This window comes from Parasteatoda tepidariorum, chromosome 7, assembly GCF_043381705.1.
Source record: "Parasteatoda tepidariorum isolate YZ-2023 chromosome 7, CAS_Ptep_4.0, whole genome shotgun sequence".
NCBI classification, from domain to species: Eukaryota; Metazoa; Arthropoda; class Arachnida; order Araneae; family Theridiidae; genus Parasteatoda; species Parasteatoda tepidariorum.
Window position 1 is genome coordinate 25,460,418 of NC_092210.1, and position 15,953 is coordinate 25,476,370.

The following is a 15,953-nucleotide window of genomic DNA, read 5'->3' on the forward strand; positions in this document are numbered from 1 at the left end:
GAAGAGATTTTTAAAGAGGAGAGCTTCTGTAGCTTCTAGTATAAAATAGTTTATTAATTCGATAACTAAAAGCTTCTATAGAATCAAAAATAATAATTTAAAAGTACAAATCACGTGATTTATCTCCGTGCTTACATATATATATTGTTTCATTTCGTTATGTTAAGTTCGTTTTGTTATTTATATTATTTAGCCGCTTATTTTTTTAAAAATTGTTTTCCACCTATTGATAACAATACACACAAATACGCAGAACCAGCAGGCATAAAGTTGTAATAAATAAATTTTTTTATAAAATATATTTCAGATATTAATAATTAAAAGAAAGAATAGCTTCAATTTTTATAAATAATAGTTATAATCAACTAAAAATAAAAATAATAAAAATTACTATTTGTAATATAAATGATAAGAAAGCTACAATTAATCAATTATTAAAAAGTTGATAAACTGTAATTTTAACACACCCAAAATTACGTTCATACTTGTTAACAAAATTAATTTTTAAAACCGAAATTATTCTCTAGTCATAATTATTACTAATGCTAATATTTATAATTATGACTAATAATCACCTCGGCAGAGGAATTTAGGGAGTTAATCTGCAGCATTTTATCTTTATAAATTCAAATTTCTCTGCGAGCCTAACATACTCACATATTTGTGTTGTGTTTAATGCAACTTGCCGAATACCAGCAAGCCTGCTTGGTGAAGGTGCAGAGGGTGCTCTTCTTGTTTTTTAGTGGCACCATCTATGACCAAGAATGTGTTTTTATCCAATCACACACAATTCACTGTCTATTTTTAAAGGCTGGACCCATTCATTCATCCACAGCTCGTTATTTTGACTTGAACCACGTAACAATCAATCTCAAATTCAGTAACCCCAGAGGTATAAATTGTTACGGGAACTTAGGGGGTTTGTAAACCGGCAGATTTAACGTGCACCAGTCACCATTTACTACAAGGGAAGTCTTCAGCCGACTGGGATTGAACTCACGTCCTACCAACCAGGCTATCCCGGCCCTTTAGTCACATCCAAAGACTGTAATTACAAATAATCAGCTGAAAGTAACTTACATGCAAGTTGTTTTATACACTGACACTAAAAAACGTAAACATTCTCCATAAAATTATGGCTGTATTCGGGTGATAGGAAAAAAAAAACGAACTCTTTACTTTTTGTTCCGCAGATTTTAATTTTACAAGAAAAAAAAGTTTAGCGTTGTTTTAAAGAGGTTCCTCAGCAATTTTTCCATATTTGTTCGTTGGCATTTTAAAAATAAAACTGGAAGTTTGATGAACAATTATCTGCATGCGCTGTAACAATCTGCAGCGCCAGTGTCGTGATTAGCAAATTAAACACAGTTGAAATATTTTATTAAGAATTATTTTTTTTATTGTTCGAAAATCTATTCAATATTTATTGCACAAAATTGTAGATCAAACGATTGAATAATTTTACTAATGACGTAATTCTTTTTGCAGGTAGTTCATATGTTGGTAGCTATAATGCTGCTTTTTGCCATTTGCTGGCTTCCGTATCACATATACTTTTTATATACATACTACAACAGCGAGGTGCTTCAAACACACGTCATTCAGCATGTCTATTTAGCTATTTATTGGTTAGCTATGTCCAATTCATGTTACAATCCCATTGTATATTACATAATGAACGCTAGGTAAGAATGTTTTTTTCATCCATTTTACTTTGTAATGATTCTAATTATATCACAAATATATAATGCTAAAAATCTTAACATGATTTATTTAAAAAACAATTTCATAACAATACGTAATTTTTTATATATTGAATTAATTAAATGCATACACAGAAATACATTAATTTAAAAATTTGTATAAAAAAAATTATTAAGGGAAAAACAATACATTATTTAAATAATTTTCAAGAAAAATCGGCGCAAAACATATTAAATCAAGAACTCAAATACGTTAACAGAAATATAGTAGAATATAAGTACAAAAACGATTAATAACAAACAGCAGAATATAAGCACAAACTGAGTACCGGGTATCAAATTAAGTACATGTGTATATGGCTAAAAGACCATCAATCAATCTAATCCGCCAGTGTGGTAGAAACTCATTAACTATGCTTACCAGACTTGAAAACAGGGATAGCAGCATGGAAGCGGGAATACTTTAGAAACCTGCATTAACAAGGGGAGTACGAATCTTGAAAATTTTCTATTAAACAAAGTGAAGCTTAAATCAAAGAATATGGTTAAAAATCTTGAACAGGGTACAAATAACCGCCAGATTGGTGCCTGGGGAAATAAGCCCTATTAAAGTTTCAGTTCATCTACTTTTAAGCTAACAAAAACCTTCCAGACGGTTCAGTTAGAGAGGTATTTGGGTGCAAGTCAAGCTTTGACGATTGTATCTTATCTCTAATTTTCTTTTTTGAAGAGGTTGGTAAATATTTAATATGTTTTCTACAATTTATAAATTATTTTATATATTAAATTATTATGTATAAAACGATTCAGTTCATATTATTTTTATTTTAAAAATTTAAATTTTAAAAAACAAAAGTTTTAATACATATTTTTTTAATTTTATTTTTTAACTGAAACAAACGGATTTTTTTTTTAAAAAAATTGTAAATTAAAATTTCCATTAAAACTTTTGTAATTTTTTAAAAATGTAAAACTTAACATAAAAATTTATCTAAAAAATTTCGTAATTTAAAATTTCAAGTAAAATATTGTACTTTTTTTTAAATAACCAGTGTAAGTTGTTTTAGAAATAAAAAAAAATTTAAATGTTTTCTTGTTTTATAAATTTTAATTCTTTTAAAAAATAATTTAAATTGAAAATTATAAATTTATTCTAAAATAATAAATAGTTATTAACCTTTTTTAGAATAGAAATTGGGGATAAAACTCAATCGTCTCAGCTTGGATGTAAACTCAATATCTCAATGGCAGAAAATGAGGTTTTCAACCATGATCTTTAATTTAAGTTTAACTTCGTTTTAAATAGGAATTTTTGAGATGCGTTCTTCCTTTATTACTTACTTGTGAGTACCACAGCTCTGAGGCTTCTGTCGGACACATTTTTTCGTCCTCTTTCTAGAAGATTTCATTACCAACCCCACTTCTTTTCCTGAACTTCTTCAAAGTCAACGACCTCATGGATCTTGACATAGCCCGGAGAAAACGCAATCACAGCTACAAATCATGTACAATGCAGGAAAAAAAATCACCTTTAATAATTTTTGATCTAATAATCGTATTTTCACGTACTGCGTCTTAATCTAAGTGGTTTGAGGGCCTGATCTTAAATATGAAAATTTAATTGTTCGAATGACATCTTGAATTACAATATTAAACCTGAAAAATGTATATTCTTTTGATAAAAATATCTTTTTCTGATAGAATTTCATTTTTGACCCTTAAAAACACGAAGTACCAGTATTTTTATTATTTTTTTTATAACCGTCGTTAAACAGTAGACTATTAGGACTATTAATGTTCATATTTGCAATTTACAACCAAATCTAGAAGACAAGGGAACTCCTGGTTCAAGTACTGGGAGAAATTTTGCCTTCAGAGGACTTTTTGATGTAACTAACCCTCATTTGTGTTACATGGAGAGGAAAGCCTCCCACGGTTAGCCAGACCGCAAAGAGACTCTACCACTGAGGATATTTTAAGCCACTACTGTTGTCGATGCAGAATTCGTATCAAACAGCCAACGCTGGGATTCGAACCCGGTTCATCTCACTGGAAGGCGAACGCTCTATCCCCTAAGACTCTCTCGCTCTGGTACTATCAATTTGGAAGATATGGTCTTAGTAGTTTATGCATAAGAGCAAATGAGATTTTGGGGCCACTTAAGATTTGTATTTTGCCATTACAAAAAAGACTTATTTTTAAACTTTCATTTCTCAAAAACTATTCATATGATTTTCTTTAAATTTGGATTTTTTTTAAATTTAAAATTCTCTAGATTAAATTGGTGTTGAAACTTAGCATACAATTCAACGTTTCCTCGCATAGTAGTAAATTAAATTAAAAAATTTTATGAAAAATTACTTTTAGCACTTAGAATAAACAAGAAGTGTTATCGTATTTAAAAGCTTACATTTGCTTCTATAATTAAGAACTTATATCAAAATACGTAAATACTTAAACTGACAGTCAAAATTTTCGATCACTCTCCTCCCCAAAGTAACGAAACTATAATTTCTAGATTTCGGCAAATCCCCCCCCCCTTTAAGAATTCATCCGAAAAAAAATATGTTTACTCTTTATTTGTAGAAAAGCACGTATTTCTGTCTGATTCTGCAAATTTAAATTTCTACCATTAAAAATTCATTTATATATTTATGGTTAGGCCCTCAAACCACAATAGATCATGAAAATATGATCATTAGATAAAAATTAACTGAAGGCGGTTACTTTTTTACAACAAACACCATAAATATTTAGAAGATTACGATGAAATAAGACACTTTCTAATGAGTATAATCAAATGAATGTAATTAAATTCATATAAATATTAAATCAACATATTAGTTTCCCTTTCATCGACTTTATCCTAAATACGATTTTTCGAGAAATTTCCCATATTTAATGCTTCAGTGCCTTGTATCACTCAAAATATTTTCATTTCAGGTTCAGGAACTATTTCAGGGAGGTCATGTGCCCATGCAAAAAGCCGTCTAAGTCACCCGGAACATCAGGTTATGCCAAAAATGGAAATTCTTATCCTTTGCTACCAAGAGCTTCAATATATACTTCTCACAGAACTCGTTCTACCAGAATTATAAACAACCACATAATGAGAGAAAGTGATCTGAATAAAACAATTAAAGAGGAAACAAACCACCTCGAAAGTTGTTAATGCCCACTTATTACTTTTTGCCTAAGAATTTACTTCATTTCGTAACAAAACCCAGCATATTAAATTCGGAAATACACTTGAACGTATGAAGAAATCTCATTAACACCACGCAATGAGGAACAAGAATATTTTTTTTAATATTTAAAACGCACCATTTTTCAAGTGTGTGTGTGTGAATCCACCTGAAAACTTTTGTATATGAATGTGGTTAATTCTCTGTTTCTTACAAGCTGCGTTGTTTATGAAGTACTTAATTTCATTCATATCAAATTTAATGTTGCTACTTTAAGATGTATTATGAAACGTAAAACATTTTCAAGAGAAAAAAAAATATTTGTATTATTTTAATAAAGTTTATGTGAGTCTTTCTGTGGAATTGAATTTTAAAATTATCGAAACAGTTATTTATGAAACTGTTTAAATTCAAAGTTATTTTTCGTTATGTTGCCATAAACTACAAATGTGCTAATGTAAACACATTATATAACTGTGTACAATAAAAGAAAAGAATCACTCTGAATAATTTTTGGTCTAATGATCGGATTTTCACGTATTAGAACTCAATATTAATGATTTCAAGGAGAGACTTCAAATATGTTAATTAACTCAGACGATATTTTAAGTTTCAATATTAGGCACAGAAACTTACTTTCTCTGAATAAACATACCTTTTTATTTTGATGGATTGAGATTTCCAACCATCAAAATTTAGGTGTCAGCTGCATTCTAAGAAATGTGGTCCCCATATTTAGTGCAGGAGAGCTGTCAAAGTTTGGCTATGTCTAACTTCTCTAAGTTACAATTTTTGAATAATTTGCCGTATTTCGAAGTTTAAGCAAATTGAGAGGTTTTTGCATACAAGCATAAAATTTACTTATATAAAGTTATTTCTATACAACACGTAGTTTTATTTTAAATAATTATTTTGTATTTATCCTTTTATTTAATTATGGTAGAAAAAATGTTGAATATTAACGTAATTTTTGTTGTTGCATCATTTAAAATAATATAAATGGCCAGATACGAAATTTGAAGGAAATCGGTAGAGTAGCTTATGAAAAATCGAATTTATAATAGTCGTATATTTAAAACTCAATTTCTCAGAATTATTACTGACCAGGTTTTAGGTCCAAGTTTTACAGAGTGCGGCTAATCCTTCAACATACAATGTAGGTTACAAATCCAAATCAATCGGGAAAAAAAGGTAATTCAGAGAAAGTACATTTTTGTAACCGACTTCGTAACTTAAAATAACTAAGTCAAAAGTTATTCTGTTTTTCCTGTGTACTGTACTTAAAACTATGCATCAAGACACGAATACTTAATAATGCTCTGAGAAACACTTAACAAACACAGTATGTTAAATAAAAATTTTCATTGGATAACATACAATCGAATTCTTTCATAAAACGACACCCAACGAAAAACTTTAAGTGCTCAATAATTTTAAAAATAATCTTAGCTAATAATTTAAAATAGTGATAAAATATCTTCAGAAATATTTTCTTTAACATTCAACTTATTGTTGATGTTGTTAATTTACGCCGCACTAGAGCTACACAATGGGCTATGGGCGACGGTTTGGGAAACATCCCGGAGGATGATCCGAAGACATGCCATCACAATTTTGATCCTCTGCGGAGGGGATGGCACCCCCGCTTCGGTAGCCCGACGACCTGCGCGCGAAGTCGAGCACTTTACGGTAGCACAGTTTAACGAGGACCAATACCGCACACCCTCGGTCCCTACGCAGACTGATCCAAGTGGTCACCCACCCGCACACTGACCGCAGCCAGTGATGCTTGGCTTCGGTGATCTGCTGGGAACCGTGTCTTAACGATCAGTCCACTGCGGGACACATTAAACTTAAATTAATACAAAGAAAAGGACAGTATTCATCATATTTGTTAAATAGTAATTGAAATGTAGTAGAATTTTATGTTATATAATTATATTTTCTTCATAGAAAAACATTACGAACTTTTATCAATATATTACCTCATTTTGTAAAACGTATTAATAATAATTAATATGAAACGATATTTTTTTTATTTGCTTAGAGCAAACATCTACTTTTTAATTATTATTTAGAAAAGAAAAGCATTTTTCTATCTTTTTATAAAAGTTTCCAAAAACAGCAATAAAAAGAAGAGCATATGACATAAAAATTTTCCGATATTTATTTTTCGTCAGTAGAACTGCTTTTTTTAAACTTTATTTTATCTCTTTACTTACGGAAAATATGGTAAATGATACGACGATGATTTCAAAAATTAAAATAGTCATTTCCAAGAAATAAAAATTTAAAATAACAACCACAAGGTAAATGAATTTGGAATGTTAATGTAAACTTCTTATTATGAAATATTTCTAGGATATTTTACTTTCTTAGTGATTATTAAGAAACCCAAAAAATTAAAAAAATTTTTTGGTTAATGGCAGGCACTTGGGTCCCATTGGCCTCAGAAATGCCAGAATTGCTTCTCTCCTATCGTTACCCAGTGAGCACCTGTGGCTAAGCCAGGGCGGTGGAGTAGCGTCTCCCACGTCATACAACCACAAACCCGTTTATGGGTCGGGTTACATCCACGCACAATCACACAGAAGAAAGGACATAGAACACGGAGAGAGAGAGAGAGAAACATCCATGTCCTGAGCGGGATTCGAACCCTCAACCGTCGGCTCCGTAGTGAGGGACGCTAACCACTCGGCCACCTGGTCGGCATTTTAAAAATTAAGAGAAATATATATTTTTTTAATTTTGAAACTTTTTGCAAAACATTTGAAACTTCATAAAAAATATCGTTTTTTCTATATCCTTACAAATTTACAATGGGAGAAAAAACACCCAGGGTAATAATTATTGAACTGTAAGAAAAAAAATCGTAAATTATTTAAAAACTCCTCAGAGCACAAACTTTATTTAACATGTAAACGTCACTACCGGTATTTTATTTTATAACCGGCACTGAAAAGCCAACCCAACTTAACTCATGTTCAAATCCATAGCCTTCGAATTTTGAACCCAATCCAGGAGACAAGGAGACTCCTGGATTAAGTATAGGGAGATATTTGCCTTCAAGGAAGGTTTTATGCCCGCATTTGCGCTACACGGAGAGGAAAACCACGAACACCGCCCACTGTTAGCCTGAAAGCAAGGGGATCCTAACGCATGATCCGTCTACCACTGAGGTTATTTTTGCGTTAGCACTGTGGTCGGTGTAAACCGTGTGCAAAATACGTATCAACCAGCCACCGCTGGGATTCGAACTAGGTTCACCTGATAGGCGAACGCTCTATCCCCTGAACCACTGCGGCTCTCACAACAGATTATCGGCTTTAGGTTATGACCCGCTAAAGCAATGATTCTGTCAATGACCTCTTGAATGGCAATCAGTTTGCAGCTGACATTTAGCTCGACATTCCCACGACATCTTCACTTGCAAATGGCCGACCCAACAAGTTTCGATGGCATGCGTATACGAATTCCCATAGTGCCTGGCAGTCAGTCACTAAGTTTGAATTTCACAGTGTAGGGGAAGTCCTGGTTTATTTGTATTTCTACCAATTCACATAAATAATGAAAGACTAGAAATTATCTAACTCTAAATATTTATTGAAAAGGACAAAACACATAAAAATAAAACAAGGATAAAAAAATACAAGAATTTGGAAGAGGGGGTTTTGGGCTCGAATTAAACATCCGTACTTAACGGCGGTTCCTGGCAGACTGTCTTAGTTCACCGCCAGAGGCGCTGTAGGGGGGGGGAAAGAGGAGAGCTTGTTACACTCCCCCTCTGGTTCCGATTAAACGTCTCGTTGAGGGACCAGCACTTTTTCGTTTTTGGCTTCTTCTGAGGGTCATCAAGGTTTTTGGGTCAGGATCAAGAGTTTTTGGTCTGCCTCGTTTACGTAAAGGTGCCACCGGCACTGCATTTTCATTAGAACATTTTTTCAATGCAGATACATGATACTGTCCTAACGGTTCATTTGGCTTATCAACGTGGGCCACTTCATACGATGTTGGGGACCTTTGGGTGAGGATGATGTACGGTCCATCTCTCTTTGGCATGAACTTGGCCGACTTTGATTTTGCAGCATTGCTCTTAGGATGCAAAGTAACCCATACTTTATCACCAGGTGCGTACTGTGGTGATTTTTGACGCTTTTGATCTGCGTAGGTCTTTCTCTGATCTTGTTTGGATTCAACTCTATCTCGGATGTCATTAGAGATATTGGCTAATCTTTTTAGGTAGGGAGTGATCTCGGGCACGAAATTATCGTTGTTGACGATGGCACGAAAATCACTCGTAACGTCATCTATGGTTCTCATTTCTCGTCCAAACATGAGAAATGATGCTGTTTCGCCAGTTGTTTCACACTTTGCACTGTTCATGGCGAATCTAATCATAGGAAGTTTTTCAGCCCAGGAAGTGTGATCTTGTCCCACAAGGATTGCAAGACGTGGCTTCAGGTCACGATTTTTGCGCTCTACAGGATTCGCCTGTGGGTGATATACTGGTGTGAGGTTCTGATCTATTTTCAAAAGGAAACACAATTGCTGCATGACAGCAGAGACGAACTGAGTTCCGTTATCACTTATTATTCTTCGAGGAATCCCATAGCGAAGAAAGATCTCTTCCACAAGAACAGTGGCGCATTCTTTAGCAGTGGCTGTAGTGAGAGAAAATAATTCTACCCACTTAGTTGAACAATCTTCCACTATAAAAACCCAGGATTTACCCTCTTTAGTTGTGGGTAATGGTCCAAAGAGATCTATTGCCAAGGTTTCAAATCGTTGACTGTATATTGGTGTCTGCAGAAGTCCACAAGGTTTTTGATTACTGGCTTTGTATCTGGCGCATTCAACACAGCTCTTAACATAGTCAGCTATGAAGGATCTCATACCAGTCCAATAGTATCGTTGATTTATTCTATTTAATGTTCCCTCTACTCCGTAGTGTCCAGCACTTGGAGCGTCATGGTGTAATTTTAAAATTTGCGCTCTTTCATGCAAGGGTACTACCAACTGTGCTTCTTCAGCATCTGAAGCAGGAGAATATCGGAATAATACGCCTTGATTCATTATATATCCTCTTTGTGTCCAATTGGAATAGTCTACTCCTTTTTCTGGATCTTCAAAACATGTAATTATTTTCTTAAGCTCTTCATCTTTCATTTGCTCCTCTCTTATTTCTTTAGGTGTTTTCTTAGGGAAGTCTACGGAAATAGTGGAAGCTTCGCAGAATACTTCATCACTTTGACATATGGGTCTTGAAAGCATGTCTGCCACATAGTTCGATTTCCCGGGGAGGTATTCTATCTTAAGATTGAACTCTTGCAGCTGCAGGGCCCATCTCGCCAGTCTTCCAGATGGAGATTTTAAACTCATGAGCCACTTGAGAGGTTGATGATCGGACGAAATGATGACTTCGGTGCCTTCCACGTATCCTCGGAATTTCTGAAGTGCCCAAATGACAGCAAGGGCCTCACGCTCTGTTGTCGAGTAATTCCGTTCCGCAGAACTCAGCAATCTGCTTGCGTATTCTACAGGATGTTCTTGAGTTTCGTGTTTTTGCAAAAGGACAGCACCCAAAGCGTAGTTACTAGCGTCTGTCCGTATGAGGAATGGTTTAGTTTCATCCGCTTGCTTTAGAATTGGAGGAGAAATCAAGCTTTGTTTCAGTTCTTCAAATGCTTTTTGCTGTTCAACACCCCATTCCCAAGAGGCATTTTTCTTTGTCAAATTGGTAAGTGGTCTGGCAATTTCGGAAAAACCAGGAATAAATTTTCGATACCATGAACATGTTTGTATAAACGACTGAACTTGTTTCACGTTTCTTGGAGAAGGCATGGAGGTGATGGCATTTACTTTATCTGGGTCTGTTTCAATTCCCTCAGATGTTATCCAAAGTCCAAGATACTTTACTTTAGAACATGCAAATTTACATTTCTTTCTGTTTGCACTAAGTCGAAATTTGTCAAGACGGTCAAAGACATCTTTCAGATCTTGGATATGTTGTTCAAAGGTAGGAGACAACACAAACAGATCATCTAGGTAAACCAGCAGTTTTACAGAAGGAAGTCCATTGCGGAAACGATCCATCAGGCGTTGGAACGTTGCTACAGCGTTTCGTAAACCAAAAGGCATTCTTTTGAATCGGAAAGTGCCAGAAGAACAGATGAATGCTGTTTTATCTCTGTCAGCTGGGTTAACTTCTACCTGATGATAGCTAGCTGTTAAGTCAATGGTTGACATATATTTACATGTCTTTGCATCATGCCATAAATCATCCATTCTGGGTAATGGATATGTATCGGGTAAAGTTTTCTCATTTAGTTTTCGATAGTCCACGCAGAGTCTATAACCGTTCGGTTTAGGAACTAAAACCACGGGTGCGGCGTAAGGCGACTCGCACTCTTCAATTATATCTTTCTCTAGCAAATCATCGATTTGTCTCTTCAACTCTTCTTTCTTAGAAGGAGGTAATCTGTACGGGGGAACAGATACAGGAGGATGATCACCAGTATTGATGTAATGTTTTGCGTATGGAGTAGCATCTCCCCCTGGTTCGAAGATTCTTTCATACTGTTTCAACAGGGTGTTGAGTTTGTTTTTTTCTTCACTTGACAGTTGTTGACCTTCTTCCTCTCTCAGTTGACAAGTATTGGATTCAGCACATAGCGTATTCTTGATATCACACAAATTGGCTTCCTCAGCAAAATTAAATTTTCGTCGGGGAAAATCGCTGAAAAACCATCTGCGACTTTTTAGATCAAGGACGATACCAGCATCTTGAAGGAAATCTGTACCAAGGAGAGTACGATTTTCTTTAGCATGGGGTAATGCAATTAAGTTTGTTTTAAAGACTCTTCCTTCAAGTCCTATATCTACCAAAGTAGTGAAGGCTTCCACTTGTCGTTTTTCTCCGTCAGCAAGTGTCATAGTGAGTTGGGTCTCTTGAAAGTCTGCACCTTCTTGTTTGAGAATTTGATACAACCGTTCTCCAGCAATACAATGGCTTGCTCCACTGTCAGCACATGCAGTACCCAAGAGTCCATTTACTGTTATACTCAATATAGCTAGTTGTGATGATTCGTCTACACATGACTGGAAGAGGACGTTTCCAACACTGGGAGAAGAGTTTGTGCTAGATGGATTGCATTTAGGACAGCGAGATTTGATAATGCCAGGTTCACCACATCCATAGCACCTTCTACCAGTTCTGCTCTCTTCAAATCTGTCATTGTTTACTTTATGATGTTGATCATCATACATAAAATCATTTCTTCGCGGAATTCTTTCATAATTAGAAAAGTCCTGCTTGTTATGACTTTGAACTCCAGTATCTCGCCTATTTTCTTGTCTGAAAGAATGCATGTTATATTTCTGGTCATATTGTACCCTGGGACTACGCGAATACTTGTTTTGGTTATAAAGTCTTTGTGATTCTGTTTGTTTCAAATTAAGCTTCTTTTCTGTATTTGTTTTCTGCAAATCTTTTTTGTTCATACGAAGATTTTCATACGCATCCATTTTCTCAATTAAATCTTCAGGCGTTTTCCATTCACACCAGACATCTAAGAAGTGCTCTTTAGCTTCTGGAGGAATTCTTTTCTTCATTTGATCGACGATCATCAAGTTTTTTAATTCATCAAAAGTTTTAATGTCTAATTCCATTAACCAATTTTCGAAAAAAGTTTGGAGTTCAAAATGAAAATCTTTCCAAGTTTTCTCAGGTGTTTTTCTGTGAGTGGCATACAACTGTCGAAGCTTTTCTGCACTTAGCTTAAATCTTTTCAGAAGCATTTCTTTGATATAGTCAAAATCTTGGGCTTTATCTTCTGCTTCTCTTGCGATGAGTTGCGCAATATCGTTTGGCAGGACACCAAGTAAATAAGCTACCCAATTCTCTTTGTCTACTTTTAAAAATTTCAATTGGCGTTGAAATAAGTTGAGATATAAAACCATATCGTCCTCTTTGGGATTGAATTCAGGTAGTAATTTCTTTAATTGTAAGTTGACAGGACAACTACTAGTTAAACCAGATGATGGTTGTATGGATTTTTGGGCTTCAATTTGCAAACGTAATTTTTCTAGCTCAAAATTCTGTTCTTGTTCCTTTTCTTTCAATATTCGATTTTGTTCTTCCTCTTTTTCTCTATTTAATTTTTCGCTTCTTTCTTTTTCGACTCTGTCATCAATAATATTTTGTAACACGTTGAGGCAAAATTCTTCATCGTATGCTTCATTTTCTGTGATCAGTTTCTTAATTTGAATGACTTTAGCATCGGGGGGAACCTTGAGACCCATTTCTTCAGCTAATACACATAAATCGACCTTTTTTCCCTTTCCTAAAAATGTCATTGTAGCAGATTGTGAAAGCACCACTTAATAGATATTGTTTAATACCCCCAATAGTCTTAAAATGTCACTGATAATGAAATGTCACTTATTATTTAATATAAAATGTTTCTAATTATAGATACCCTATCACACAATATTACTTGAGATAATTTGAACCAGTTAATATAATCTATTCAAACAACCAATGGAAAACGAAAATATACAATGTATTAATTATAGGGCAAGTAGTGGTAATGTGAATTATAACTATCTATACATCAACAAAATTCCCATGTAAAACACCAATATTGTAAATAAATCAATATTTTGAACAATAAACATTATACTGTATAACAGACATTTTACTTTTATTTTTCTGGATAAAATTCTATTAAACCAAGATAAAAAAAAAATTTCTTCCCAAAAGACACTACTCTTCATTTATCAAAATTATCCACCTTTGTTACTAAAGTGTATTCAATATAGAAACATACATATAAAACAAATAGAAAAAAATTCTTCTCCTTCCTTTCTTTTTTTTTAAAGTAATAACAAATAGAAATTGTAATAATAAAACTATACAAGATACATGAATGAATTAAAAAGAAGCAACATATTCTTAAATTTCTTTTCATCTTTCTTAGTTTTGATTTTTTCTTTCTTTTAAATAACAAGTTTTATTATAACCTTAGCTAAATTTAATTTATATCTGAAATTGAGATCAATGAAAATAAAACAAAATGCAATAAAACAACAACTAAGACATAAGTTCTTTATAATCATTAGCATAAGTTTCAGTTTCGGTTTACAAACACTCTCATTTTACCATGAAAGAAATTCGTCTGTGGTTTTGGCGCCACAGAAAGCAATAAAGAAAGAATCTTGTCTGATTCACAGATGCGCAAGTATTAATCGAAAGTGATATTCATAAAATAATATTCAAACAGATGAATAATTTTAAACACACTTTTTAAATGAGAAAAGAAAAATCAAAGCTCAAATATTTTAGAATGCAGCTTTTTTAACTTTTGCACAATATATATTCATTTTGAAACATAAAAAGATAGCTAACTCTCATGATATATTTCTCTATATACCAGATTCTTAGTTTATAAAAATTATTTTTAGAATGAATGATTCAAACTACTTATAATATATTTAAACTTCACACACAGAATTACTATACAACATAATACTTTTCATTAAGTTTCAAATCAATCGATAGTAAATCTTACTACTATAAAAATTGTACTTATCAATGTTGAGCGGGAAAGGGTTTTCCCGGTTTTCCTCGTCTAGCTGGGGTAAGCTGGGAAAACGGAAATACTGAATCAAAATTCAGGCAATCGAGGTACGGGATGACCTCATTATATTCCACAAATTGAACAGGTCGTTCATTCACTTTCTGAAAAAAAAAATTGAGCCAGCAAGGAACCGTTAGTTCGGCCACGAGTTGGGCGTCATTTTTGTAGGGGAAGTCCTGGTTTATTTGTATTTCTACCAATTCACATAAATAATGAAAGACTAGAAATTATCTAACTCTAAATATTTATTGAAAAGGACAAAACACATAAAAATAAAACAAGGATAAAAAAATACAAGAATTTGGAAGAGGGGGTTTTGGGCTCGAATTAAACGTCCGTGCTTAACGGCGGTTCCTGGCAGACTGTCTTAGTTCACCGCCAGAGGCGCTGTAGTGGGGGGGAAAGAGGAGAGCTTGTTACAACAGTTTAAATTCATACAGTTCAATGATTGTCACCATGTATTAAAATATGTCGCGTAAAGTAAATTTTTAACAGGAAAAAAATGCTTTGAAATAAATCAATTTAGAATAAGTATCACATGGTTAAAAGAATTTGCAATTTATTTGGAGGCAACTTCGAAATTTTAATCCTCATCTTTGAATTTTACAATAATAAAAAAAATAATTTTTTTTTAATACTGTTATTTAAGTCAAACGTTTCACTGAAGTTTTTTTATACTTCAATGATTTTCAAGGAAGTTCCTACATACCTTTTTAAATTTTACCAGATGAAATTCTCATAATTTTTTTAAAAATGAAAGCTGTTGATATCTGATAAAAGATCAAATTAATCGGAAAATTTTATTTAAAAAAAATTAAGTTTGAGTTAAGGTTGGCGAAAATAAGCACTTCGGAGAATTTGGCGAGAGATTTATATAGTTTTTCTCACTTATCAAACTGACACTTTAGTTCATAAAGCCTTTGAACGAGATTACACAGTAATTTTATTACATAAAACATTATTTTATAAACTACTTTCATTCTATCAATTTAAGTTTGATCTCTTTCGAGTCAACTTGAAAGAAACAAAACAATACATTAGAAACAGTACCTGATAAGCAGTCTATAAGTTTTCCCATCCACTTTACCATATTCTCCTTTCTCATCATAACTTCCCAGAAGTTCATCAAAGTTTTTCATATTCTATAAAGTATAAGTCTATATTCTTATTTTATAAAGCATAAGCCTATATTCTTATTTTATAAAGCATAAAAGAAAATATTTGACCACGATGGGCACGCAAACCTGCTCATGGGTCTAAAAATTGCGGAAGTGATTTGAATACGTCTGCCTCGACTGAAATGCCCACTTCGATTTGAACACACCTAGTTTGATGGATGGTTCACAGTGATTTGTTATTTGTGACTATGATATTGTTCTCTTATTGCTGTTCTTACTCAGTTTTGATCACACACAGAGGGAGCCTGT

The 15,953-nt window shown here is 33.4% G+C and overlaps 1 protein-coding gene across 1 annotated transcript in view; it reads left to right on the forward strand.

Annotated features, from left to right (window-relative positions):
• Window positions 1-5,242, forward strand: part of LOC107444192 (tachykinin-like peptides receptor 86C) — an 80,649-nt gene extending 75,407 nt beyond the window's left edge. Inside the window, exons 4-5 of the mRNA XM_016058278.4 lie at window positions 1,489-1,685; window positions 4,647-5,242. Coding sequence (XP_015913764.2) covers window positions 1,489-1,685; window positions 4,647-4,875 — 426 coding nt within the window. The 3' untranslated portion in view covers window positions 4,876-5,242. The remainder of the gene's footprint in view (window positions 1-1,488; window positions 1,686-4,646) is intronic.
• Window positions 5,243-15,953: the final 10,711 nt, after the last annotated feature.